This window comes from Diospyros lotus, chromosome 6 (genome assembly GCF_014633365.1).
Source record: "Diospyros lotus cultivar Yz01 chromosome 6, ASM1463336v1, whole genome shotgun sequence".
Classification (NCBI taxonomy): Eukaryota; Viridiplantae; Streptophyta; class Magnoliopsida; order Ericales; family Ebenaceae; genus Diospyros; species Diospyros lotus.
In genome coordinates this window covers 22349736-22375208 of record NC_068343.1, presented here as the reverse complement: position 1 = coordinate 22375208, position 25473 = coordinate 22349736, and the positions used below count along the sequence as shown (strand labels likewise).

Sequence of the window (25473 nt, the reverse complement as noted above, 5' to 3'; positions counted from 1 at the left end):
GCTTGGTTTGATACTGAATTTCAACAAATTTATGAAAAATAGTGAAAGCTGAGAGGGCATCAGATTTGAGTTTTAAAGGGTAAAGCCAAGTGTATCGAGTGAATGCATCTACATAGATTATGTAGTATCGAAACCCTTCAATTGACACAATAGGTGCAGGTCCCCAAAGGCCTAAATAAACCAATTCTAATGGTTTTGTAGTTGTAATTTCCCAGCTAGAAAAAGGAAGTTGACTTAACTTTCTGACCTTACATGAGTCACAAAATGATAAATCGGAGAGTGAACAAGACACACCAATTTTATTCAATACAATCTTTAGAAAATTCAAAGAGGGATGTCCCAATCAAACATGCCATTGCTGGCAGTCATTAGTGCTTTGAGCAACATTTGCAATAGTTGATAGCTTAGGACTAAATGAGTTTTGTCTATTACATGCAACATTTTGTGTATTGCATGTATTCGAAGAAAGAAAAACAAAATCAACAGATAAAGGCTCTAGGGATAGGGCAAAATTTTTGTTGACAGCAGACCAAGATGCTAGGAACAACCGATAGAGCCTATCCTTAAGATGTCCCCTGAACAGTACCAGTCTGGTGGTTTTGTCTTTAATCAAACACACATTCGAGTGAAACTCAACCATAACATTATGATCATGAGTTAGTTGAGAAACGCTACGTAAGTTTTTCTTCATGTTTGGAACATGAAGAACATTAGGAATTGAAAGGATTGAAGTAGGTTTAAGGTTAGTATACAAATGGCTAGTACTGATGTGAGTAATAGGGAGTTGCTTACCGTTGCCTATGACAACTTTGTCTCCAACATTGTAAGGTGTATGTGAGGATAAGTTGTTCAAGTTTGATGTAATGTGATTTGTTGCTTCGGAATCAACAAACCAAGAAGGATATGGAAATGAAGACTGATAAACAAAATTATCAGAAGTAGAAGATCTAGGGTTATTTCCATCGTGAGAACCTAGCAGAGAACCTGTCTCACTCATTTAGGCTCCATTAGAATCACTAAAGGAGGCCATATAAGCTCTGTTATTATACTGATTCCCATCATTTGCTCGAGTAAGACCTTGATTAGGTACTTGTTGCTAAAAATTCTTATCAAATCAATGATAACACTTATCGACAAAATGTCCTGGTTTGCCACACAATTGATAGTAAACTCTTCTATTTGATGCTCTTCCTCGATCTCTCCCTCTATGTCACGACCCTTGGGTATTATAGGGGCAAAGTTGTAATTGAGTTACAATTATAGTTAGGGGGTATTTTTGTAATCTGGTTACAACACGTGAGTGTTGTTATTCTATTATACTAGAATATATTGTTAGTTAGATGCTAGCTAATGCCTATAAAAGGCTACTTATAGTAGGTGGGGAGGCATGTTGATGATAAATGAAATTGAATTCTATTCTCTCTTAATTTTCTCTCGGTTCTTCCTCTCTCTCCCTAATTCTGCTCTATCTCCCCCTTCCAATTCTTTTCTGTTTCTTCCCCGAATTCCTTCCAATTCCTTCCTAGACCCTAGGGTCATGACAAATTGGTATCAGAGCCTCATTCCTTAGCGGTTTTCTTTGTTGATTAATTTCCGATGAATGTCAACAGATGCTGTCCGATGTAGTTGATTCTTGGAATTTGATTCCGACACACAGAAGAGTGACTCTCGGCTAAGAGTGTTGGTAACTCTGTTCGAAATTGAAGACGAGCGGTTCCAAAAGCAATTTCTGGCAATCTTAGCTGCATGTTAAGAGTAAGACAACTAGATGCAGAATCGATTAAGCGATGCTTTCAGGAGATTCGAACGAATTCAAGAGCTCCGACAATTTCTGTAGGCCTCGGTGTTGTTAGGCGAGTGCGATCAGTGAATCCAACCTGATCCTAGAGGGTGATAAAGGCGAATTAGTGAAGCTAATACAGAGGCGACTTGTAGAGACTAGAGGGACAGGCCAATGATTTTGGCAGTGAATTCCGACAAGCTAGGCGAACTTGGAAGGCGAAGCTAGAGGTGATGTTTGGCTGCGAATTATAGTAATTCTTGCCCGAAGTGGAAGCAGAGAGCGATCAGTACAAGAGGCTGACAACTCGCGGCTAAGACTCCAATCTTGTCTGGACAAGCAAGCTAGGAGGATTCACGATTGGAGCTTGTGGACAGTGATTGGGTGAAGCGGACGGTGATTAGTGTTGGTATCAGGACTCAGTGGAATTGAAGACGACACAACCAGGAGAGTGCTGGCGGTGATGCCGAGTTGAATTTAAAGTCAAATCAGAGTGGCGCAACAGGTATTGGTCGAAAACGGAGCGACTATGAAGGTGGAAGCGTGAATCGCTTCATATTAGGTTGCCGACTTGAAGGTGGAACATCAGGGTGATTTGCTGCTGTTTTTCGAGTTGCTATAGTGATCAAGAAGGCGAGGCAAGTGTAGGAGACTTTCGCAACAGATGAGCCAGAAGGCGGAATTGGATCCGTTGCCTAGCTGTTCAGTTTGTTGGAGAATTGAAGATAACTGAACCATTTCAATTTCGGCTAGCAGTGAAGGCACGAAGTGGACGTAGGTCCAAACGATCCTAAACCCATAGCGTTCGCGAGCAAGTCAGGAGGTTGTTTATCCATTGCGTTAGTCAGCTTTAATTGACAATTTAGTTGCAGATCAAAGTGGCGCAGCGGATTCAACAGATTCCGTGTGAGAAGTGGATTCTTCCAGCTTATCCAGCTCGTTGATTGTTGGTGCTTGAGGCTGTGAGCAAAGGGAAACAAAGGTTAATTTTGGCTTTGAATTTTGGGTTAACTTGTGTGAAGAAGAGCATTATGTATATAGTTTCTTGGTCTTCAAAGTATGTTGATTGTGAAAAATCGGCTAAGGGGAGTACTGGAGTAGTGCACGTAGGAGACCATGGGAGCCTCAATTGCAGCAAAAGAATGCTTCCTTTTCAGTTGGAATGGAGCCTTAATGGCAGCCAAAGAAGGTTGCATTTTCAGTTGGCAGCAATAAGGATAAGGAGCAATGTGGCCAGAAGAATCAAACATGGGGAAAGAAGTTTGAGAATGAGTCTAGCCAAAGGGACAAAGGAACAAGTAGTGGGATTCATGAAGAGTGCGTGGAATTTGGCCGTATGTTCTGCAAGAAATTGCAGGAGTTTGCGATGATATTGATCAAGAAGTATCATTACACCTTCCCCGCTGAATACTTCGTTGATTATTGAGGAAGTTTTAACAAGGAGGAATTCCTTAAAGTGGAGCAACCGAAGGAGGATAGCCTTGCTGAAAGTAAATCCTTGGTGCACTCCAACTACCAGCAAGTAAAAGTATTTCCACTTGAGGAGGCCCCTACTGAAGATATGGAAGGGTCTAAACATATTACTCCCTTGGTCTTGGCTATAGAGAGGGCTGAGGAGTACATGGAAGAAGAGATTGGGGAGGAGCAAGTGGAGGATGGAACTCAATCAGTTGGCAGCCTCTCAAGCACTGCCATTTGTGCTGAGACTCCTGATGCCATGCCATTAATCTCCTGAAACAACAAAATAAGGAGTCTAAAGAGAAGGAACAAAGGATTGCACCAGACACCTTGCTTGGAACATCTCACATGTATGCCATTGGCATGAGCACACAAGACAAAGCAAAGGTAACATTGCAGCCAGAAGAGTTGGAGGTAATGTATAGATTTTTACGTGTAGAGAGGTTTGAAATTCTGTCCATAATTGAAAAGGATGGGGTTGTAGGACTGACGACACATTTGGAACCATTTTTAACGGCAATAAGGAAGAGTTGGATGGCTGAAATTGGTGTTGTAGCAAGTCATAATGATGTTATTGTTGAGGAAAAAGAAAAGAGGAAGCGAGAGACAAGGGAAATGATAGATAAGAACAAGAAAAGATGATGAAGAAACCTGTGGGTGAAGATGGGCATTGGATAAAGAAGCAACGGTTAGGTGGTAATAAGTTTCCTGGGGACAAGAAACATTTCAAGGAGGGGGAATTGTCACGACCCTTGGGTATTATACGGGCAAAGCTATAATTGAGTTACAGTTATAGTTAGGGGGTATTTTTGTAATCTGGTTACAATAAATGGGTGTTGTTATTCTGTTATTCTAGAATATATTGTTAGTTAGATGCTAGCTGATGCCTATAAAAGGCTACTTGTAGTAGGTGGGGAGGCATGTTGATGATAAATGAAATTGAATTCTATTCTCTCTTAATTTTCTCTTGGTTCTCCCTCTCTCTCCCTTCTTTCTCCCTAATTCTGCTCTATCTCCCCCTTCCAATTCTTCTCTGTTTCTTCCCCGAATTCCTTCCTAGGCCCTAGCTAAACCCTAGGGTCATGACACTCTATTCATATAATTGTTTCCTCTTACTGAATTACCTCCTCTATTATTGTCAGCAAAACCAGTACTGTTCTGTGAATTAGATGATGCAACATTTGCATGCATAATTGAATTCAAAAAGAGAAAACACTCAATGATGAATTCTTAACCAACAATCACTGCTCATGCATTAGAAGTAAATACTGAACTTTCTCTAAATCAATTTCATCCATTTGATATGTAATTAGGCTCACAACAGTTTCATAATCATGATCTAGTCCATTCAAAATTGCAGGCAGTAAATCTTTATCAGTTAATGGCTCTCCTATAGCAGCTAGAGAATGATCGATTGTCTTGATTTTAAGAATGTAATCATTTATCGAGAGGTCATCCTTCTTGATTGATCTTAATTTCTGCTTCAACTAAAATGACTTAGCTATTGTTTGGCGAGCATAAAGGTTTTCCAAAGCTGGCCATACCTCGGCAGATGATTCATAGTGAATCACTTGCGCTAAAACTTCTTTGCCAATTGTTGAGAAGAGCTATTCCAACAACAGCTGATCAGATCGGATCCAGCTTAGGTATTCTAGATTGATAACTGCATCTTTGCCATCTGGATCAAGCAGGCTTTTTGGAGAGGAGCTATTTTGTTAAGGAACGAGACTAGATCAAATGTTCGTATTGTAGTGAGAATTTGAGCCTTCCAGAAAATATAGTTACTGGAATCAAGCTTTATCAAAATAAAGCTAAAGGCTTTAGCCACTGCTGCGAAATCAGCTTGAGAGGTAGAAGACAAAGAAGACGAGGATCGAGGAGAAGGAGAGGAGGATTGATTTGAGGCCATTAGAGAAGAGCGAATGGCTCTGATACCATATAGAGGAACCCTAGGTATAGATTAGAGACATAACACGAGAGAGAGAGAGAGAGAAAAAATACCTCGAGCATAACTTTTATTCAGGAATCACAAAAATGAAAGTTACATATACAAAATGACCGTGAGCTATTTATATAGACATTTTGCTTAACGGAAAGACGAATACTGCCTATACTAGAAAGCATCATTAATCAGAACATAACAACAACTGCCAAATACATTAATTAAACATAAACATAATAGCAACAACAAACTGTTATAACAAACTTATAACAAACTATTAGATGCTTCCACATTTTTGTCCATATTTCTAAGCATCACAGGGATAAGCTTGACCCTCGAGCACTTAAGCATCTTTCTTGGTTATTCTTCTACTTAAAAAAGGCTACAAATGTTATCATCCTCTCACTAAAATTCTATGTGTCCAAGGATGTTACATTTGTTGAAACTCAATCATTCTTTGGGTCCTCTAGTCCTAGTCACTAGGGGGAGAATGTTACTAGTGGTGACCAAGGTGGTGGTCTTCCTGTCTCTAGGATGTTACACCTAGAGACCTAAACAGTAGCTGTCCCTTAATCTGTTTCTTCCTTGGGTGAACAGGGCATACCAGAACCACAAGAAGCACAACCATTATCAATGTTGCCATCCTCGGTCAGGTTTAAAGGTTCCCCTTGTGTCTTCAAGAGAAGAACACAACCTATTATGGATCCTCAACTTGGACCAACATCCATTCCAAGTTCAGGTACTGAAATCACTCATCCCTCTAGTTCTTCTAATTCTGTTCCTAATGACTTGGATCTACCTATTGCTATTAGAAAAGGAATTAAGAGTTGTACACAATATCTATTAGCTAGCTATCTCTCTTATCATCGTTTGTCCCCAAAGCATAAAAGTTTCTTGACGTTTCTAGATACCATTGTTAGGCTTTAAAGGATCAGAATTGGATACAAGCAATGCAGGAGGAGATGAGAGCCTTGGAAAAGAATCAAAGTTGGGAAATGGTGTCTAGACCAAAGGGAATTAAACTTGTGGGTTGTAGGTGGGTCTTTAACCTAAAGTATAATGTAGATCACACTTTAGAAAGGTATAAGGCTCGGCTAGTTATTAAAGGGTATACCAAACCTGTGGCATGGATTACCTAGAGACCTTTGCACCTGTGGCAAAGATGACAATAGTAGGGATCCTCTTAGCCCTAACAGCATATTATGGATGACAATTGCAACAATTTGATGTCAAGAATGCTTTTTTGCATGGAGACTTAGAAGAAGAAGTATTTATGGTGCCACCACTAAGATTTGACAAAAGGAATTTTAGGAAAGATATGCAAACTAAAGAAGGCACTTTATGGGCTTAAACGGTCATCGAGGGCATGATTTGATAGGTTCTCTAAGGTTATGAAACGGATGGAATATCATCAAAGTAGGGGAGATCATACTCTTTTCATTAAACATTCAATGGAGGGAAGGATGATAGCTTTGTCGGTCTATGTAGATGACATTATTGTGACTGGAAATGATTTTGAAGAGCAGAAACAGCTTAAGGAGAGTCTTTCCAGAACATTTGAAATTAAAGACCATGGTGCATTGAAGTATTTTTTGGGAATAGAGATGGCTTATTCTAAAGAAGGGATTTTTCTATCATAGAGGAAGTATATATTGGGTTCGTTAAAGGAAACAAGATTGCTGGGAGGTAAAGGAGCAGGTACCCCCGTAGAACCTAACATCAAGTTGGGGGAAAATTCTAATTGTCAGCTAGTGGACAAAGGAAGATATCAAAGATTGGTGGGATGACTAATCTATTTGTCTCACACTCGACCATATATTGCATTTGTTGTTAGCCTGGTGAGTTAATTCATGCATAGTCCAACAGAAGAACATATGCAGGCTGTAAGGAGAATCCTATGTTATCTGAAAACTACACCTGGTAAAGGGATTTTGTTCAAATCAAGAAATGACTTGGACATTATAGGATATACAGATGCAGATTATGCAGGGTCTTTAACTGATAGATGCTCCACAACAGGTTATTGTGTGTTCCTAGGGGCGAATTTGGTTAACTAGAGAAGTAAGAAGCTGAGTATAGTGGCTAGATCTAATGCTGAGGCCGAATTCAAGGCCAAGGTTCTAGGGCTGTGTGAATTGCTGTGGCTGAAAATTATTTTGGAAGACCTAAAGATTGCTAGTAGTGGACCAATCAAGCTGTGTTGTGATAACAAATCAGTTATAAGTATTGCACATAACCTTGTGCAACACGATAGAACCAAGTATGTGGAGATAGACAAACATTTCATAAAGGAGAAGTTGGAAGTTGGCCTGATTTGTGCACCCTATGTTCCGTCGAGAAAACAACTAGTTGATCTTTTGACAAAGGGGCTTCCCATTAGAAGGTTTGAAGAGTTGGTATGCAAGCTGGGAATGGTGGATATCCATTCACCAGCTTGAGGGGGAGTGTTGGTTCTCGAAAGAAGAAATAAGGAAACTTTGGCTAGCATCTCAAAGAGAGTTGTTAGTCAAACTATCCTTAGTTTAGAAGCCAATCATATCTTCAGTTTTTTTTGGAAATTTCTAAATCAGTCTTTAGGAAACTTTTCTATTCCTATTTGTGTATAGTCAAATCTTTCCTATTGTTTAGCCTTTGTAATCTTTTCTATTTTGTACATTCCTCATCCCTATTAGAGGGCTTGTATTTTGTACGTATGAAGTAACGAAAAATACATTCAGTTTTCACAAACCCATGCTACATAAGGTCCTATCAAATTCTCGAGGGAGCGAGAGGGTGGCCTATTGACGCAGCGTGTAGCGCGAGTGTGAAGAAAACACACCAAAATAAACCCTTGAAAGAGCAAACTTCAATGGCCGAAGCTTGGCTTTCAAGAAGACGCAAAAACAAGATTGTTTTGCTAAGAAAACCCAAATAGGTTGCTGAAATTTGATTAAGAAAAACTTGATTACAAACTCTAGATCCTAGGTATATTTATAGTATTTGGCTAATCCAAATCCATCTAATATTTGGAAAACAAAATCCAACTAGAATCCTAATAGAAATAAATCCTAATCCAACATGAAGTAGAATCTTAAATCAAGTAGAAACATGAAATTGAATCATAAATCAAGTAGAATTCTAAAAACTTAAGAAGTATTAAAATAACATGAAGTAGAATCCTAAACCAAGTAGAATTCTAAAATTTAAGAAGTATTAAAATATTGTTCCGGCGTGGTCGGGTCGGCTTTGGGCCGGGTCTTGATTGGTGACCGCATCATTCACCTCCACTTGAGAAGAATTCATCCTCAAATTATGATCTGGGTATGATAACTCAACGTCCGACAAATACAAAGAAATATCAGCAACATTGAATGTTTTGGAAATACCCATATGATTTGGCAAATCCACAACATAAGCATTATCATTGATCTTCTTTGTAATCTTGTAAGGACCATACTTCTTTGGCTCGAGCTTGTTCTGTTGTCTTGTAGGAATCTATTTCTTCTTCAAGAATATCATGACTTCATCTCCAACTGCAAATACCTTGTGCTTCCTATGCTTGTCAGCTGCTGCCTTGTACTTCTTATTCGCCTCGTGCAACTTTTGCTTGACATCTTCCTGAACTGCTTGAACGTGTTCGGCTAAGTCACTAGCTGCAACACTGAAACCTGGTACCTTTGGTAATTTTACGAAATCCAATGCATGATTAGGAACTTTCATGTATACGATAGAGAATGATGATCTTCCTGTTGAGCTATGCATGGCGTTGTTGTAGGCAAATTCCGCTTGAGCTATGACTAGGTCCCATTGTCTTGGCTTGTCTTTGCAAACACTGCGAATCAGATTTCCTAAGGTACGATTCACCATCTCTGTTTGTCCAGCAGTCTGGGGATGTGTTGTGCTATTGAAATTCAAAGATGAATCGAACATTCTCCACAAGGTAATCCAGAAGTGACTCAAAAACCTTGTATCACGATCCGAAGTAATAGTTTTAGGGACTCCATGTAGTCTAACAATCTCCTTGAAAAACAGTTTGGCTGTAGCTACTGCATCTGCCGTCTTCTTGCATGGGAGAAAGTGCGCCATCTTGGAAAACCTGTCAACCACTACAAAAACAGAATCCATATCTCGTTGGGTTCGCGGTAGACCCAACACGAAGTCCATAGACAAATCTTCCCAAATAGCATTGGGAACAGGCAATGGCATGTAGAGACCGACGTTAGAAGAGTGCCCCTTAGCTGTTTGACATATATAACACCTCGCCACAATAATAGAAACATCTCTCCTTGCTCTTGGCCAATAATACCTTCCCATAATAGCTTCAATAGTCTTGTCTCTGCCAAGATGCCCTGCTAAGCCACCACTATGCAAATCCCGAATAATTTTCTCATGAAGAGATGTGCAAGGGATGCACAACTGATTTTCCTTCATGAGAAACCCATCATGCACATAGAAATCTCCTGATGGTTGCTGAGACATGCATTGTTCCCACACATGTTTGAAATCCTCGTCTGTCGCATATAATTCTTTCAAGCACTCAAACCCAACAATCTCAACACTAAAGGTCTTGATCAAATCCACACGCCTACTCAAAGCATCTGCCACTCGATTATGCTGTCCCGACTTATGTACAATTTTATATGGAAATTTATCAATAAAAGCAGACCATCTAGCATGCATATCACTCCTCAATTGCCTTTGGCTACTCAAGTACTTAAGAGCTTGGTGATCCGTGTAAAGAACAAATTCTTTGGCAATCAAGTAATGTTCCCATATCTTAAGAGCCCTCACTACTGCATAAAACTCCTTTTCATAAGTAGACCACTTTCTTCTGGCTTCACACAACTTCTCACTGAAAAATGCAATTGGTCTCTTCTCTTGGGACAACACAGCACATATACCCACTCCATTCGCATCACACTCAACCTCAAACAATTTTTCAAAGCTTGGCAAAGCTAAGACAGGAGCGGTACATAATTTATCTTTTATCAAGGTAAAACTTTGCTCTTGTTCTTCACCCCAATGGAACTTTCCTTTCTTTAAACACTCAGTAATTGGAGCCACAATACTACTAAAGTGTTTGATAAACCGCCTATAGAAAGTTGCTAACCCATGGAAACTTCGCACATCACTGACATTTTTAGGAGTTGGCCACTCTCTAATAGCTCGCACTTTTTCCTCATCTACCTTTACGCCCTCTTTACTTATAACAAAGCCCAAGAACAACAAGCTCTCACTCATAAAAGTACACTTCTTCAAATTAGCATAAAGTTTGTTTTCCCTCAACACACTCAACACCTCTCGAATATGCCCCTCATGCTCATTAATAGACTTACTGTATATCAAAATATCATCAAAATACACCACAACGAATTTACCAATGAAAGGGCGTAATACTTGGTTCATTAGTCTCATGAAAGTGCTTGGTGCATTGGTTAGTCCAAAGAGCGGTTAGTCCAAAGAGCATGACTAACCACTCAAACAACCCATCTCTCGTCTTGAAAGCTGTCTTCCACTCATCTCCGGGTCGAATTCTGATTTGATGATAACCACTTCTAAGATCAATTTTGGTAAAAATCACAGCCCCATCAAGTTGATCAAGCATGTCGTCGAGCCTAGGAATTGGAAATTTGTACCCAATAGTAATTTTGTTGATGGCTCTATTGTCAACACACATCCTCCAACTCCCATCTTTCTTTGGTGTCAATAATGCTGGCACTGCACATGGACTCATGCTAGTCTGAATGTGTCATTTTCTCAACAATTCCTCTACCTGCTCATGCAAAATCTCATTCTCCCTAGGACTCATCCTGTAGTGTGGTAGGTTAGGCAAGCTAGCACCAGGAACCAAGTCAATGTGGTGTTGAATATCTCTCATAGGAGGTAGCTCATTAGGCAACTCCTCAGGAACCACATCATGAAATTCCTCCAACAATCCCTGCACCTCCACTGGAATTTGATTCACCTTCAATAGCTCACTCACACTCTCTCCCTTGATAATCAATAAGTGAACCTCTTGAGTATCCTTACACTCCCTCACAAACTCAGTGTGTTTATGTGTAATGGTAAGAAAATTTTGCCCCTCCACTTTAGAAGCTTTGGTTTGATTCTTTTCCACTATAGGTAACAAAGTATAACGCATACCTTTTTTCTCAAGCTGATATGTGTTCTTCCTACCCGAGTGCCTAGCATCCACATCAAATTGCCAAGGCCTCCCAAATAAAATATGGCAAGCATCCATATCAACAATATCACAATAGACTTCGTCGGAGTACTTACCAATAGAGAAAGGCACCCTGTAACGTTCATCCACATGTATGCCACCAACTTCTTTGATCCATCCAATCATGTAAGGGCTTGGATGTTTTTCAGGAGTTAACTGCATCTTTGCCACCACGTCTCTTCCTATGATGTTCTCCTGACTTCCACTATCAATAATCAACTCAAAGATTTTTCCTTTCACCGTACACCTCGTGCGAAAAAGCTTATGCCGTTGAGTAGTATCTTCATTCTTTTGAGATAGCATTAACTTCCTCACTACACAGGTATATTGCCCATGTCCATAATCTTCTTCGTCATCCTCCCCATCAGGCCCGCAATATACTTCCTCTTCAGCAACATCTTCCTCTTTCTTTTCTACAATGTTAACTGTTTTCCTCCTTGGACAATCACTAGATCGATGCCCAACCTCATTGCACTTGAAACATTTTAAAAGAATAGGCTTTGCATAAGGATTAGGGGATTTTGGAAGATTAGAAGTAGTACCTCGAATGTTTCCCCCCGTTGTAGCCTTATTAGGGTTGACTGTATGGGGTGGATTGGAGGGTTGCGCTCCTTGAACCGACTTGCCTTTATCAAAAGCTGGTTGTTTAGTTTCATTCCCATTATACCGACGATAGTTGTCATTACGAGATCTCTCACTCAACATTAACTCAGCCTTTAAAGTTAAGTTTCTTGCTTCTTGCACACTCAGAACCATCTGAACCCCAATTTTATCACGAATAGCAAGCTTCAATCCATTCAAGTAACGAGCTGCTTGTTGATTGTCACTTTCTGACAATTGGTTTCTCTCCGCTAATCGTAAAAACTCAAAGGTATATTCATTCACACTCTTCATTCCCTGTGCACATCTTTGATAAGCTTCAAACATATATTGTTCATAGTCAGGGGGCAAAAACCTACCTCTTAATAGTTGCTTCATTCGTCTCCATGTCTGAACTGGCTGTCGGCCTTCCCTCAATCTCGTTTCTCTTAATCGCTCCCACCAAACAGATGCACCGCCCTTCAACCTGTAAGCCACTAACTTTACTTGTCGTTCATTTGGGATCTCCATGTATTCGAAAAAACGGTCAACCTCAGTGATCCAATCCAGGAACCCTTCAATATCAAGATCTCCACTAAAGGTGGGAATATCAACTTTTAGTTTATACTCATCGTTGCCCCAGTGGTTGTGCTGATGCACATTCCTCCTAACCCCTCTACCACCGGGGTTAGCTATTGCTCGACCAAAATCATCCTCTTCATCGCTATCTTCAATCACTGGTCTTATAGGATTAACAAGGACATGATTAATGGGTGGTCTTCCCGCTCCGGCTTGATTCACCCCATTATTCAGGTTCCTGTCATCATCAACTCGTAGTAAGGTGCCCAATTGGTTGCTATGTTGCTCCAATCGTTGCTGGATAGTACGAGTTACTTCCCGCTGTTCTTCTATTGCTCTCCAAACTGCGGACAACCCCTGATCACCGTCACGAGGCTGGTTGCTACCGTTACCTTCAAGATTGGCCATCTGATTGGTTGATTAACCGCTCTGATACCACTTGACGCAGCGTGTAGCGCGAGTGTGAAGAAAACATACCAAAATAAACCCTTGAAAGAGCAAACTTCAATGGCCGAAGCTTGGCTTTCAAGAAGACGCAAAAACAAGACTGTTTTGCTAAGAAAACCCAAATAGGTTGCTGAAATTTGATTAAGAAAAACTTGATTACAAACTCTAGATTCTAGGCATATTTATAGTATTTGGCTAATCCAAATCCATCTAATATTTGGAATTCAAAATCCAACTAGAATTCTAATAGAAATAAATCCTAATCCAACATGAAGTAGAATCTTAAATCAAGTAGAAACATGAAATTGAATCCTAAATCAAGTAGAATTCTAAAAACTTAAGAAGTATTAAAATAACATGAAGTAGAATCCTAAACCAAGTAGAATTCTAAAACTTAAGAAGTATTAAAATATTGTTCCGGCGTGGTCGGGTCGGCTTTGGGCCGGGTCTTGATTGGTGACCGCATCACCTATTGCATGGCATTGCCACCAAAATTGGCCCAGGTACATCTAGTGTTTCATATATCAGAGCTTTGAAAGTACAAACTCAACTCTACCCATGTGTTGGAGGCTAGAACAGTGCTGTCTAAAGTGATTTGATTTACAAAGAGCGACCAGTTAAATGCTGGATTAAAAAGAACAAAGGCTACAAAACCGCAATATCCCATTAGTGAAGGTGCTATGGAGAAATCATCAAGTGGAGGAAGCTACATGGGAACCTAAGGCTAAGATGAAAGCCAAATACTCACACCTATTTGTATAAGAAGTTAATGTAATGTTTGAGGGATAAATGAATATATGGTTTTGGGAGACATGATTGAAGTTTCCTTTGATAACTAGTTTGACAAATTTTGAGGGAAAGATTTTGTTTTAATTATCTTTACTTCATTTTTTTTTTGGGGTGGGATGTGACATCACGTTAATTAGTGTGAATAGAGGAGAGAGGAGAGAGAAAGAAGTGAAGGGAGGATCAGGAGTTGATTAGAGTGTCAACTGTAGGGAGAGTTGATGTGTAGGACTGAAGAGTTGGTCATCGTTCAACTTTTGATACTTATGGAAGCAGGAAAATCAGAAGTCAGGTAAGTGGCTAACTTAAGAGTCTGATTTGATAGTCTAAATGAAGATATCTCGTGCTGCATTTTGGATATGTTATTATGCTTAATGAAAGGGTTCTAGTGACTTAAGAGTTATTAATTTTGGTTGAGAGTTTTGGATATTGGATAGAGGCTAGTCAAAGTGATTAAGAGTAAATAGAGAGGGTTAAGGAACCTTCAGCTTTCTGCAGCAATCTGGAAGGAGGAAAAGACTTCTAGAATAGTGATGAAGTGTCCTATAGTTGCTGGGGTAGGTGATGAGATGCAACCCAAAGAAATTATCACCATAAGAATGACATGTGGCCCCAAAAAGGGAAGAGTTGCAGCACTAGCTTTAGCTGAAGCAGTCAGTGAGTGTGCCATCAAACAAGGGATAGGTGGCTGCCACACATTCAGCTCCTTCAGCAGCTAAGAGTTGCCTATAAATAGGCCATGCTTTATTCATTTCATAGCACAAGGAGTTAGATTGAGAAGCTCTCCCATAAACTAGAGTGAGAAAGTGCTGAAAGAAAAAGAGGAAGAGAGGAAGAGGAAAAGCTGAGGCCTGAGGATGTTCTGGAGAAATTCAAGAAAAACTTGGAGAAGTTGAAACTTGACTAAACCTTGGTTATTGTTCATTTCTATTGGCATGATGAATGAAATGATTTTGTGGCAGTTTGCTATGTATTAAACCACGATTATGTGCATGATAGATTTGAGCATGGTGCATTATGTGAGTCAAAAGCATGCATGAAATTTGAATGTTCATCGCCATGCAAGTGTGTCTGACCCTTTCCTGGTTGTGAGGAATATGTTGAAGGTCAAGGGTGAGTTCAGGGCCCTTAGGCCATGTCAGTGATGTTACTAGGTGTGTGGAATGATGGCCATGAACCAAAGATGCACCAGTTAGAAATGAATTGAGAACCTGAGGCTGCCTTCATAAAATGTGTGATTGATGAGTATTGTGTGTGATTGCATTGCCATGTCATACCTTATTGACATAATACATCTCACGTGTTAGTTCACAAAATATGCTAACGTAAACTAGCTTTAAAATTGTGACAGGTAGCTAGCTCTATGTACATTATGCAAATGAAAACAAACTGTAGATATCATTCTCAGACGATGATTAGAAATCAGGACCTATGTGATATCATTATCTTCTAGTCTATGTTAAAAGCAACTCATTTAGGCACATCAGGTTAGGAATATTTTGGTCATCTAACTAGGTAAGTATTCTGTCTGGTATATATCATCTACATTAAGGAAGTTGAGCATTTGTCTAGTTTCCAAGAAAATTTGGTACTCGAGGACCAATTGTGAAATGGATTTTTCGTTAGTCCACCATGTGAATACCAAGAGCCAACTTAAGTGAGCAAAATTTATCTTACTGTATTAATTTTAAGGAAATACATGGGAAATATAATAATATATCTAGACAAATAGGTAACAATAGAAGTTTTAGCTACAAGAGAAACATGTTTTCCACAAATACATCATATGGATAAATAACTTTTTTTTTTTGTTGCTAATTTGTATTAATTAATGTTTCATTCTGAGTGTATTGAAAATTTATCCATTGTTTGATCACCCTCCTTTTACGGTTCTTGCAAAGCTGATGAATGCCAGTAATGTTATTCTCATGAACTCAGCTTACCATAATCTCACATGCTTTCATTAATCTGGATAAGTCTTGTTCCTGCAGTCTATGCCTGATATTGCTTGGGGAAAACGAACTCGTGTAATACTGGATGTTGGGTGTGGGGTTGCTAGCTTTGGTGGCTTTCTTTTTGAAAGAGATGTTCTCACTATGTCATTTGCCCCAAAAGATGAACATGAAGCCCAAGTTCAGTTTGCACTTGAAAGGGGGATCCCTGCTATATCTGCTGTTATGGGCACTAAGAGACTTCCATTCCCAGGCAGAGTCTTTGATGTTGTCCACTGTGCACGGTGTAGGGTCCCCTGGCATATTGAAGGTACTCTAATGACTGTTTTGACAGTGGAACTTAGACAGGCTAATCCAAAGATAAGAGCTGCAATATTATTGTTTTGAAGGAGTAATTGCTTCATTCTATCATTTATTTCCTGGTCCATTCCCTATAGTGGTTGGTTTGTTTGTTTTTTCTTTTTTCTTTTTGTCAGTTTTGTTTCTTGACTGTGTTTTAAACAATGCTTTCCATGGTAATTGACTTATGGTCTGGCCCCCTATGATCAGATCATTTGTTTAAGTTTAATGTGTCTACTTTGTTTGAAGATTTATTTGGTGCTACAACTGCAGGCGGAAAACTTCTATTGGAGCTGAATCGTCTTCTGCGACCTGGTGGTTTCTTCATCTGGTCTGCAACGCCTGTTTATCCAAGGCTTCCTGAAGATCCTGAGATTTGGGAAGGTAGATGATCTTTTTTATACTAGTTTATTTTTCTTTTGTGAATCAGTTGGTTTGTTCTAACAATTATATGTACATGCATTTGGAATTGATGGCAGCCATGAATAAACTAACAAAGTCAATGTGCTGGAAACTTGTGCAAAGAACGAAGGATAGTCTGAATCGAGCGGGAATAGCGATATTTCAGAAACCTACCTCAAATGAATGCTATGAGAACAGATCCAAAAACGAGCCTCCTCTTTGCCAACAATCTGATGACCCGAATGCAGCCTGGTACCTATTTCTTTAGTTGAAAAATAAGTTGCTTCTTGTATTGCTTGGCTTGTTTTCCTGGGAAATATACTTGCTACACTTCTATAGGTGATAGGGATGCACAATTTTTGGATGATATTGGTTCATGTCTTTCTGTTGCCTTGCCTCTTACTGTGTGGCAGCCATGTTTATGTCTTTTGGGTTCATGTAACATGGAAACTATACTCCATCTGGAAAACAAAAAGTAGGTTTTTGTGCAGTCCTTCCTGGATGTATCTATAGTTGGATCCAGGGTCACTTAAGTTCACTACAAATTGTGATTTAACTGCTGCTCTTCCTGCCCTAAGGATCTTCTGATTTGTTGATGTATATAGGAATGTTCCACTACAAACATGTATGCACGAGGTGCCTGTTAATGCTTCTGAGCGTGGGTCTCAATGGCCAGAACAGTGGCCAGCAAGAGTGGACAAGCCACCTTATTGGTTGTTGAGTTCCCAGGTTGGAGTTTATGGCAAGGCAGCACCTGAGGATTTCACTGCAGATTATGAACACTGGAAACACGTGGTGACCAACTCATATCTTAAAAGGATGGGTATAAACTGGTCTAATGTAAGGAATGCCATGGACATGAAAGCCGTCTATGGAGGGTAAGCAAAGTAACTCAAGTCATGGATGGCAAGAAGCCAATATGATGGTTGATTGCTTGGTTTACCTTGTAAATTTCTAACTCTGACAAATACTATGAAACTGATTACATTTTTGTATCAAGAGCTTGGTTCATGTTTGCGAAATTTTCCATTTTGTGATGAAAATTCCCTGTATATTGTTTTAAGTTCATTCTTTTATGCCAATTTGGTGTTAAAGGCAATTCCTTATGTTTTCTGCCAATATTGGCATAATCTACATTAAATTTTGGTGTTATTACCACTGTGGAATTTTTTGGATTCATGTTATCCAGCCTTGTTTGATCAATTTGTTTTGGTTGCAGATTTGCTGCTGCCCTTAGAGATTTGAAAGTGTGGGTCATGAATGTGGTCCTAATAGACTCTCCGGATACGCTGCCCATAATTTATGAGCGAGGTCTATTTGGGATTTATCATGATTGGTGCGAATCATTTAGCACCTATCCTAGGTCTTATGATCTACTCCATGCAGATCATCTCTTCTCAAAGATTAAAAAGAAGTGCGTTTCACCAATTCCAGTTCTTTGAAACAGAGTCATCATTTTCGAGCCAATGACTCAGTTTATGATTTCTTGATTGTTCATGTGTACACAGGTGCAATTTAGTGGCTGTGGTTGCTGAGGTTGATCGGATTTTAAGACCTGAAGGAAAGCTTATCGTTCGAGATGAAATAGATACCATCAGTGAGCTTCAAAGCCTGCTGAAGTCGATGCATTGGGTGGTCCGCTTCACTTACTCTAAGGACAAGAAAGGATTACTAGTCGTCCAAAAGACCATGTGGCGCCCCACAGAGGTAGAGACAATCACTTACGCCATAGCTTAAGCTCATTTTCCAGCTGCCCATTTGTCCTCTCGAGGCCTCGGTGACACTCTTTTTCCTGTTAGTCTTAGGTTAACTTGCAATTTTCCTTGCTTAGCTCGTGCATAGTTTCTTCTAGAGCTATGAATGCATGAGTTAATGCATTCTTCTTGAAGTGTAAATCCCACTGGTTGAAAATGCTGACATGCTACATAAGTTAAAACATCCTTGATGCTAGATGTTCCTGGAATGGCATTGTGAAATTGGTTACCTAAGAGGAAAACTAGAGCCATTTTGCCTTTACTCAAAACTCTTAATTGGTTTTATGAGCTTTCCATCCATGGACCATTTGGCTGTCAAAAGCTGCCGGCCTATAACACAATATCAAGTTTTAGTCCCACTATGAGTCAACCACAATGAGTTTTAGGTTGCCTTTACTTGTAAGTTTTTCACTGGTTTTCAGCTATTGAATGCAACCCTCGTTCATTAAGACTCGAGGCTGGCTGTAACACATAAATATATAGTAACAGTAGCTCGTATTTGTATGACTTGTTATAGGTCTTGTATGCCATGCTTTGCTATAGGGCACACCAAAGGGCTTATACATCCCTATGTGATGGTGTGAATGGCTGACAATTCTATAGAATTTGTAATTGAAAATGGAACTCAACTAGAGAAGTTTCTCATTACTGCTGTGTTCTCTCTCATTTTTTCTTTATACTTGCATTGCTGCACAGAAGGAAAAAAAACAAAAGTAATAGACTTCCCTCCATAGATGGGATGAAAAATATTAAAAATTAAATGACAATTATACCTTCATAATATATATAAAAATTAAAGTAGATTATTGTAGCTTTTGTTCTTGATAGAAATGGAGGGGATGAAAAATATTAAAAACTAAATGATAGTTATACCTTCATAATAAATATATACAAATTAAATGAGATTATTGTAGCTTACATAAAGGTTGCACTTGTTTTAGTATAAAATATTTTATATTGAAAAATAAATCTCATATGAAATCATAAGAAATTAATTTTCATCTCATTTTTTGGTGTTTGGCTTTCCTTCTAGTATTTTTTGAATATTTTATTTAAGAGTAAATTTCACAAGCCATCTATAAGATTTGCTTAAATTGCATTGATCACCCTTATTTAAAAAAAATGGCACAAACCTTCCCTCAGATTAACAAATTTGACAAAATAACCATTTTGCTCTTATATTAAAATTATTACACATTTTCTTTTCCTCTTTAATCTATCCTCACTTCTTTGTCCTCTGTCTTTCATTCACGGAGACCATCAACCATTATTTCTTATCTTTTTTTTTTTTACGAAAGCCTCCAATCTTTCTCTTTTTTTTCTAAAACATGGTCTCAATTCTTTTTCTTTTTGATATGCGAAAAAGTTTGATCTCCAAACCATAACCCTTGATTAGGTTCTAGATCTAGAACCTTGTTGCTATAGTTGCCTTTGGAGAGTTTCCAATAGGAAGATTTGGAACTTTTTCTAGTGATCTAGAGAATGACATGAATTATAATAAAAAATGGTGGCAATAACTCTTTTTTTTTCTCTCTCTCTTTTGGAAGTGAGAACCTAGAAATATGTGTTTGAAGTTTCAAACTAATTTGGGCTCGATTTTTTTGAACCTAGAAGTTTTGAGTGTCTCTCTAACTCTTCGAATGTAGGAACCCCAAAGCTTTGTCTCTCTCTCCAAAAGTAAAAACCCAAAAATTTGGGTTTGAAGGTTTAAACCCAAAAACTTTTAACTTTTTATCAAAATAAAATAACTGACAAAACTTTTTCTCCAATTCAAATACTAAAATCTAAGTAAAATATTTTATTGAAACATATTTGACTTTAAAACCAATATGAAAGTTTGTAAAAAGAACCAAATGCTTGTAAGTGATTATGTATAATTATAATAAAAAATGAAATTATGGAAAACCTTTTGCTTGTTTATATTTATTTTCATGAGATGCCAAATTTCTTGTACCATATTCCTAGTCTTAATACATAAAGACTATTTGCCTTTATTCTTTCTTTGTTTTTTTTTAATCAAAATTGAGATAGTGTAACTATATTACAATTGTCAATTTAATTTTCATAAAGTGCTTGAATAGTTTTTTATTTGAATAGAATCAAATTCAAGTAGATACTATACATAAATAAGTGAGAAATAGAACATATAAATTAGGGGGAACAAATAATTCTAGAGGAATTATTTGTCTCCTTAATCTTTTACACAAGAAAAGAAATTTTTCACACCTCTTTCTCGTGTCAAAATAATAACTGCTCTCAGTCATGTTTGTCAAATATTTGTATTCTTGGTTTCAATGTTTTTACTTTTGTCTAGATGTATTAAAATTCTCGTCTAGTTTATTAAATATTTACATATAATATATAAGGAGTGGACCAAAAAGAAAAAGATAAAGAGTAAAGTTGTATTATTATAAGTGTAGAATAGATTTACATGATATCAAATTTACAAAAATATATATTACTTTATCCAAAAAAATGAATGATTTTTTTTCAAAAATATTATTAAAAAATAGAATAGAATTTTTTTAAAAATAAAAAAAAGAAATCCATTTTGTCATTAATAGGATTTTTTTATTATCTTTAAAATTATTAAGAACTCAACGGAACCTTTCTCATCGAATCAAACAATAAAAAAAGAAGAAAAAGGGAATCACATTGAGTTCTTATGCTTTCATAGCTACAACTCAAATTCATTTGATTCCTCCAAATATAATTATAATACATATTATTCAAAGATGAATCTTTTTAATAGTATTAGCTTTTTAATCACTTCCCTCATTTCTTCAAGCGGTCATTTAGAGAGATAAACAATCATAAATAATTTTGCGATAGATTTCTTTGAATGGGCTAAGAGAATTCTTAGAATTATTATTCTATTATTCTCTTTTATTTTCTTAATTGAAGAAATAATTAGAAAATAAAACAACAAGTACAAAGTGAGTAATAACCCACATTAGAGATTGATATAATTCAATTCAAAATTTTGTACATTTGGATTTGATTATGTCATATCTATAGTTCAACTTAAATTTGTCGTTGAATAAACTGAACGGCTGATATTGACTTTAAAAATGAAACAATATATATAGCTAGTCTATGAGCAACCACTTAACGCAATGCAAAAATTAGATAGGTTTGATCTATAGTCATTGGGGGTCTTTTAAAAAGATCTACTAAATTCATCGAGTTGTTCTAAAGAATCAAAACAACCACCCTATCAACTTTCTATAAAATATTTGTTTAGTTGAAGACTTCCAAACATATAATAAGCTAAACTCATGTTGAGACTTTTACCATACATTCACAAAAGGTTGGTAGAACTTGAATAGAGTAAACTTGGTGCAAACAACTATACAATGTGGAATTCCAAATCAAAAGAGTAAGTATACATTGAGCATAATAATTTCTTAAGATTCACTTGAAAGTTCTTATCTCGTATCACTAAATTGGTGACTACTGGAATATTAAAGTATAGAAAAAAGTGGCATTAAATACCAAATAGAATCCTTAATTACACTAGGGAAAGTTAGTTATATGAATTTTAATTTTTAACTATTTTATTTTATTAATCATATCTTATGCAATATCATTATATCTTATTTTATATTTAAGGAATTTTTTACTAAGTTTTTTTTTCTCTTTCTTTACTTATTTTCGCTATCAGTTTTTTTTTTTTTCCTTGCTACTATAAGAACCCAAGTTTGAATAAGAACCTCATTAATTTTGGATTCATATTCAAACCTAAATCAGATTGGTTCTTCAAACTCGGGTTTAATCCTTCTATCTTTTGTTATTCTCTTTAAAGGTTGGGTTTGAAGAAATCAAACTCAAATTCGGTTTGAAGATCTTCAAATCTAGATTTGTAGGTTTGAAGATCTCTAACCCATATTTGGGTTCAAAGAAAGTCAAAACAAATCAAGATTTAGATTTGAAGGTTTAATCTATTCTCTCTCTCTTTGCGAACCTTTGAAGAATCTAGGGTTGCGTTCTCTTTGCTATTTTTAAGTCATTTTTAGTTTTAAAGTTTTTAAAATAATGAAAACGCGTTCTCTTTACTGTTTTTAAAAATATATTTTTTAAAATAAAAAAATTATAAAGAAAACTTAGAACAACAAAAAGTTGTTTTAAGTGTTTTCATCCAAAACAAACTCTAAACTCAAAACACATTTATTTATTTATTTATTCATATTTTATTATTGTAATGGAAAAAATATTACAAAATTCATTAACTCTAAAATGTATATATTTTTTAATAATATATTAACATTAAATATTTCTAATTTACTGAATAATCAAATTTATTGAATAAAATATCATTAAAAAATTATTTTCAAAATTTCAAAGAGAACGTGTTTTCTAATTTTTTGTTTTGAGAAATAGTTTTTTAAAATAATAAAGAGAATGCGTTTTCAATTTTCTAAAAACAGACTACAAAAATAGAAAACTAAAAATGAATTCAAAACTCAAAACTGAAAATTGAAAAATAAAGAGAACGCAACCTAGTTTTTTTTGGATTCTTCTTATAGATTCGATAGAAACCAGAATAAAAAAAACATATGAATTCTTTGAACTTGTCAGTGATGGTCATTGGCGAGGCCATCACTTACCACTTAAAGTTGTTTATTTTTTAGTTTCCTATAATAATAGTAAGGGAAGGATATTTTAGAAATTTAGAAAATATTAACAGGTGTTTATTAATGATAAAAGCTAAGTGATCCAAATTTATAAAATTCAAGGGATGTCCAAGTTATTTTTCAAAATACAAGGGTAGGTTGTGTAAAATAGACTAACCTTAGGGATGGTACGTAAAACTTACTTTTTTTTAAATTTGAAAAAGAAGAGTTTGAATGCTTATATTTAGTGACAAATATATTTAATTGTCTTGAAATCATCCAATTTTAGTCTAAGACTATTCAAGGTAAATAGTAAGTTTTTCCCTCCCTAAATCATTTAATTTGTTAAATGCTTAAAAGAATAGTTTTAAAAGTTATGGTTTCAAACTTTTTAACCTAAGTATAAAAGGAAGTGTAAGGGATCATTAGGGTTTCACATTTGACACTTCATTTTTCACACACAAAACTCTAATCATCGCCTATCTTCCTTTTTATTCTCTACTGATTACTAGCCACAACTCGACTATCTCTGTTATTCGACCACCCTTATCATCACCTTCTCGTTCCCTGTCTACTTTCCTTAATCTTTTTTTTCATTTCCCTCACCATTTCTTGCTTTCATTAGCTCTCATTTTTTCACTCGATAAACAATGGCAACTAATACTATCGTTGCCTTTGACACCATCATGACCCGTCACTGTCATCCATCGCCAAAGTTGATCACTTCTTTGCAAGGTCTTGGTATTGGTTCACATAAACCTTGAAATGATTTGCCTTTACTATGATTGGTTCATGGTTTGGTGGCTTACCACACTCTATTCTCTTTTCAACTTCTTCACCATAACTGCCACTTGCTATCACCTTTTCAGTATTATTGACTAACCGCCATTACTATTAATGGGTGCCAATCATCACCTCTATCCATTTCTAGCTCTCTATTATTTTCTCTACCCTCAAATCTCTCTCTCTCCCCCCCCTACTACCCTTACTTTGTGATATTTAAACCACCATGAACATTGTCATTGTCGCCTCAGGCCACCACCAAACCCTATACCTAAGTCATTTTGGGTATAATTTTCTTTTCTTTTGGGTGTATTTAGAGGCAAATTAAAGGTAGGGACCAAGACCAAAATATTTTGAAATTATTTTGTTCTAATTTCATATTATAATTTATTTAAAAGTATTACTAGGGGAAAAATAAGAGTGAAATAATTGGTCTCAAAAGCCACCAATAGTGATAAATATTCTTCATCTTAAATATCTAATTAAAGGTTATTACACCTCAAATGATTATACTATAAATGCAGAGATACTACAACGAAAGAGGTTAATGTTGCAGATGCAAAGTGCTCGATTAAATGACATGGGAGATAACTTCGAAATCATCAAAGAAATGGAGCTATTAGACACACTTCATGCAACCTTCTTAGTCCTTGGTTATGTATTGACATTGTGAGAGTTCTAGCTACCAAATGGTCTAGGAGGACAAGATAGGCCATGCGTTATGATGGTTCTATAAAAATGTGGCCACTAGGTCTTTGATTGCATGTAAATTTATTATTGTACATATGTTATACATGGTTGATATGTTCCAGGGAACATGCACTAACTAGAACAATATATTCTGGCATGGTTGGTGACGTCATCAAATCCACACCATTTGGACAAAGAAATTTGACTTCAAGTAAGGTAGACTTCTACCAAAGTTAAAATTAAATCAAGATAGGATTTATCAAAAGTAATCAGATGAGTATAAATCCTAAACGTGCAAGGTAGCCTCACCTAAAATCAAACAAGAAAAAACTCCCACCATCATGAGAAAATCACAATAAGCCTCATCCAAAGCAATTAACCCTTGCCTTTAGAGAGCCTATGGACACATATCCAATCATGGATAGTCGAGAGGTGCCATTTGAGTTCCACGAGTATCACGTGTCATATTCTCAATGTCATCTCTTTAATCCTACTATCACTATTTATCCTCACCTTAAATTTTGGGTGATAAGGAAGAATCAACTCAATCTTTGTGACAAGGGGTAACATTTATAAGTTGAGGTTACAAATTAGTCAAAATTTAGGCTCTGATACCACTTTGTCACAACCTAAAAAATGGGGTCCATAACCATTTTTACCCTAGTGATAAGGTAACCTTAACTATTAGTGTAACAAGCATATCCATAAATAACAAAATTGTCAATAAGAACCTGTATACTCAAACCTTGTACAGAGTCAAAATATCAAGTCAGGCTTATATACATGCAAGGGTGACTAACTCTACCTAGATAAGTCCACATATTGAAAGACATGCATCCCATGTGACAAAAATAGTCATAACTTCCTATACAGACCGAGTCTAGAAGACTTATCCATGCATAGTATAGTTATAGAAATGATGTAGTCAATGAGGTTAGGCCAAAACTATACCAAAGATAGCAATTTGTTAATTCCAACTTGAAATGTAGTTAAATTAATAGTACGAATGCTGGAAGGCTCACAAGTAATACTAGTATGCTACCACTAGAAAAAGATACAAAACATGTTAGGATCATGTGAAAGATACATATATACATGTGTTTCCATATGAGCATATGAATTCCTTGTAAACATATGAATATAATGTATGCTTATTGATATTTTACT

At 36.8% G+C, this 25473-nt stretch overlaps 1 protein-coding gene across 1 annotated transcript in view; it reads left to right on the top strand.

The window, feature by feature from the left end:
• The window catches only part of LOC127804038 (probable methyltransferase PMT26), a 30983-nt gene extending 12118 nt beyond the window's left edge, over positions 1-18865 (top strand). The window contains exons 4-9 of the mRNA XM_052340746.1: positions 15765-16035; positions 16338-16448; positions 16544-16718; positions 17072-17344; positions 17686-17880; positions 17975-18865. Of these exons, the coding sequence (XP_052196706.1) occupies positions 15765-16035; positions 16338-16448; positions 16544-16718; positions 17072-17344; positions 17686-17880; positions 17975-18203 (1254 nt within the window). The 3' untranslated portion in view covers positions 18204-18865. The remainder of the gene's footprint in view (positions 1-15764; positions 16036-16337; positions 16449-16543; positions 16719-17071; positions 17345-17685; positions 17881-17974) is intronic.
• Positions 18866-25473: the final 6608 nt, after the last annotated feature.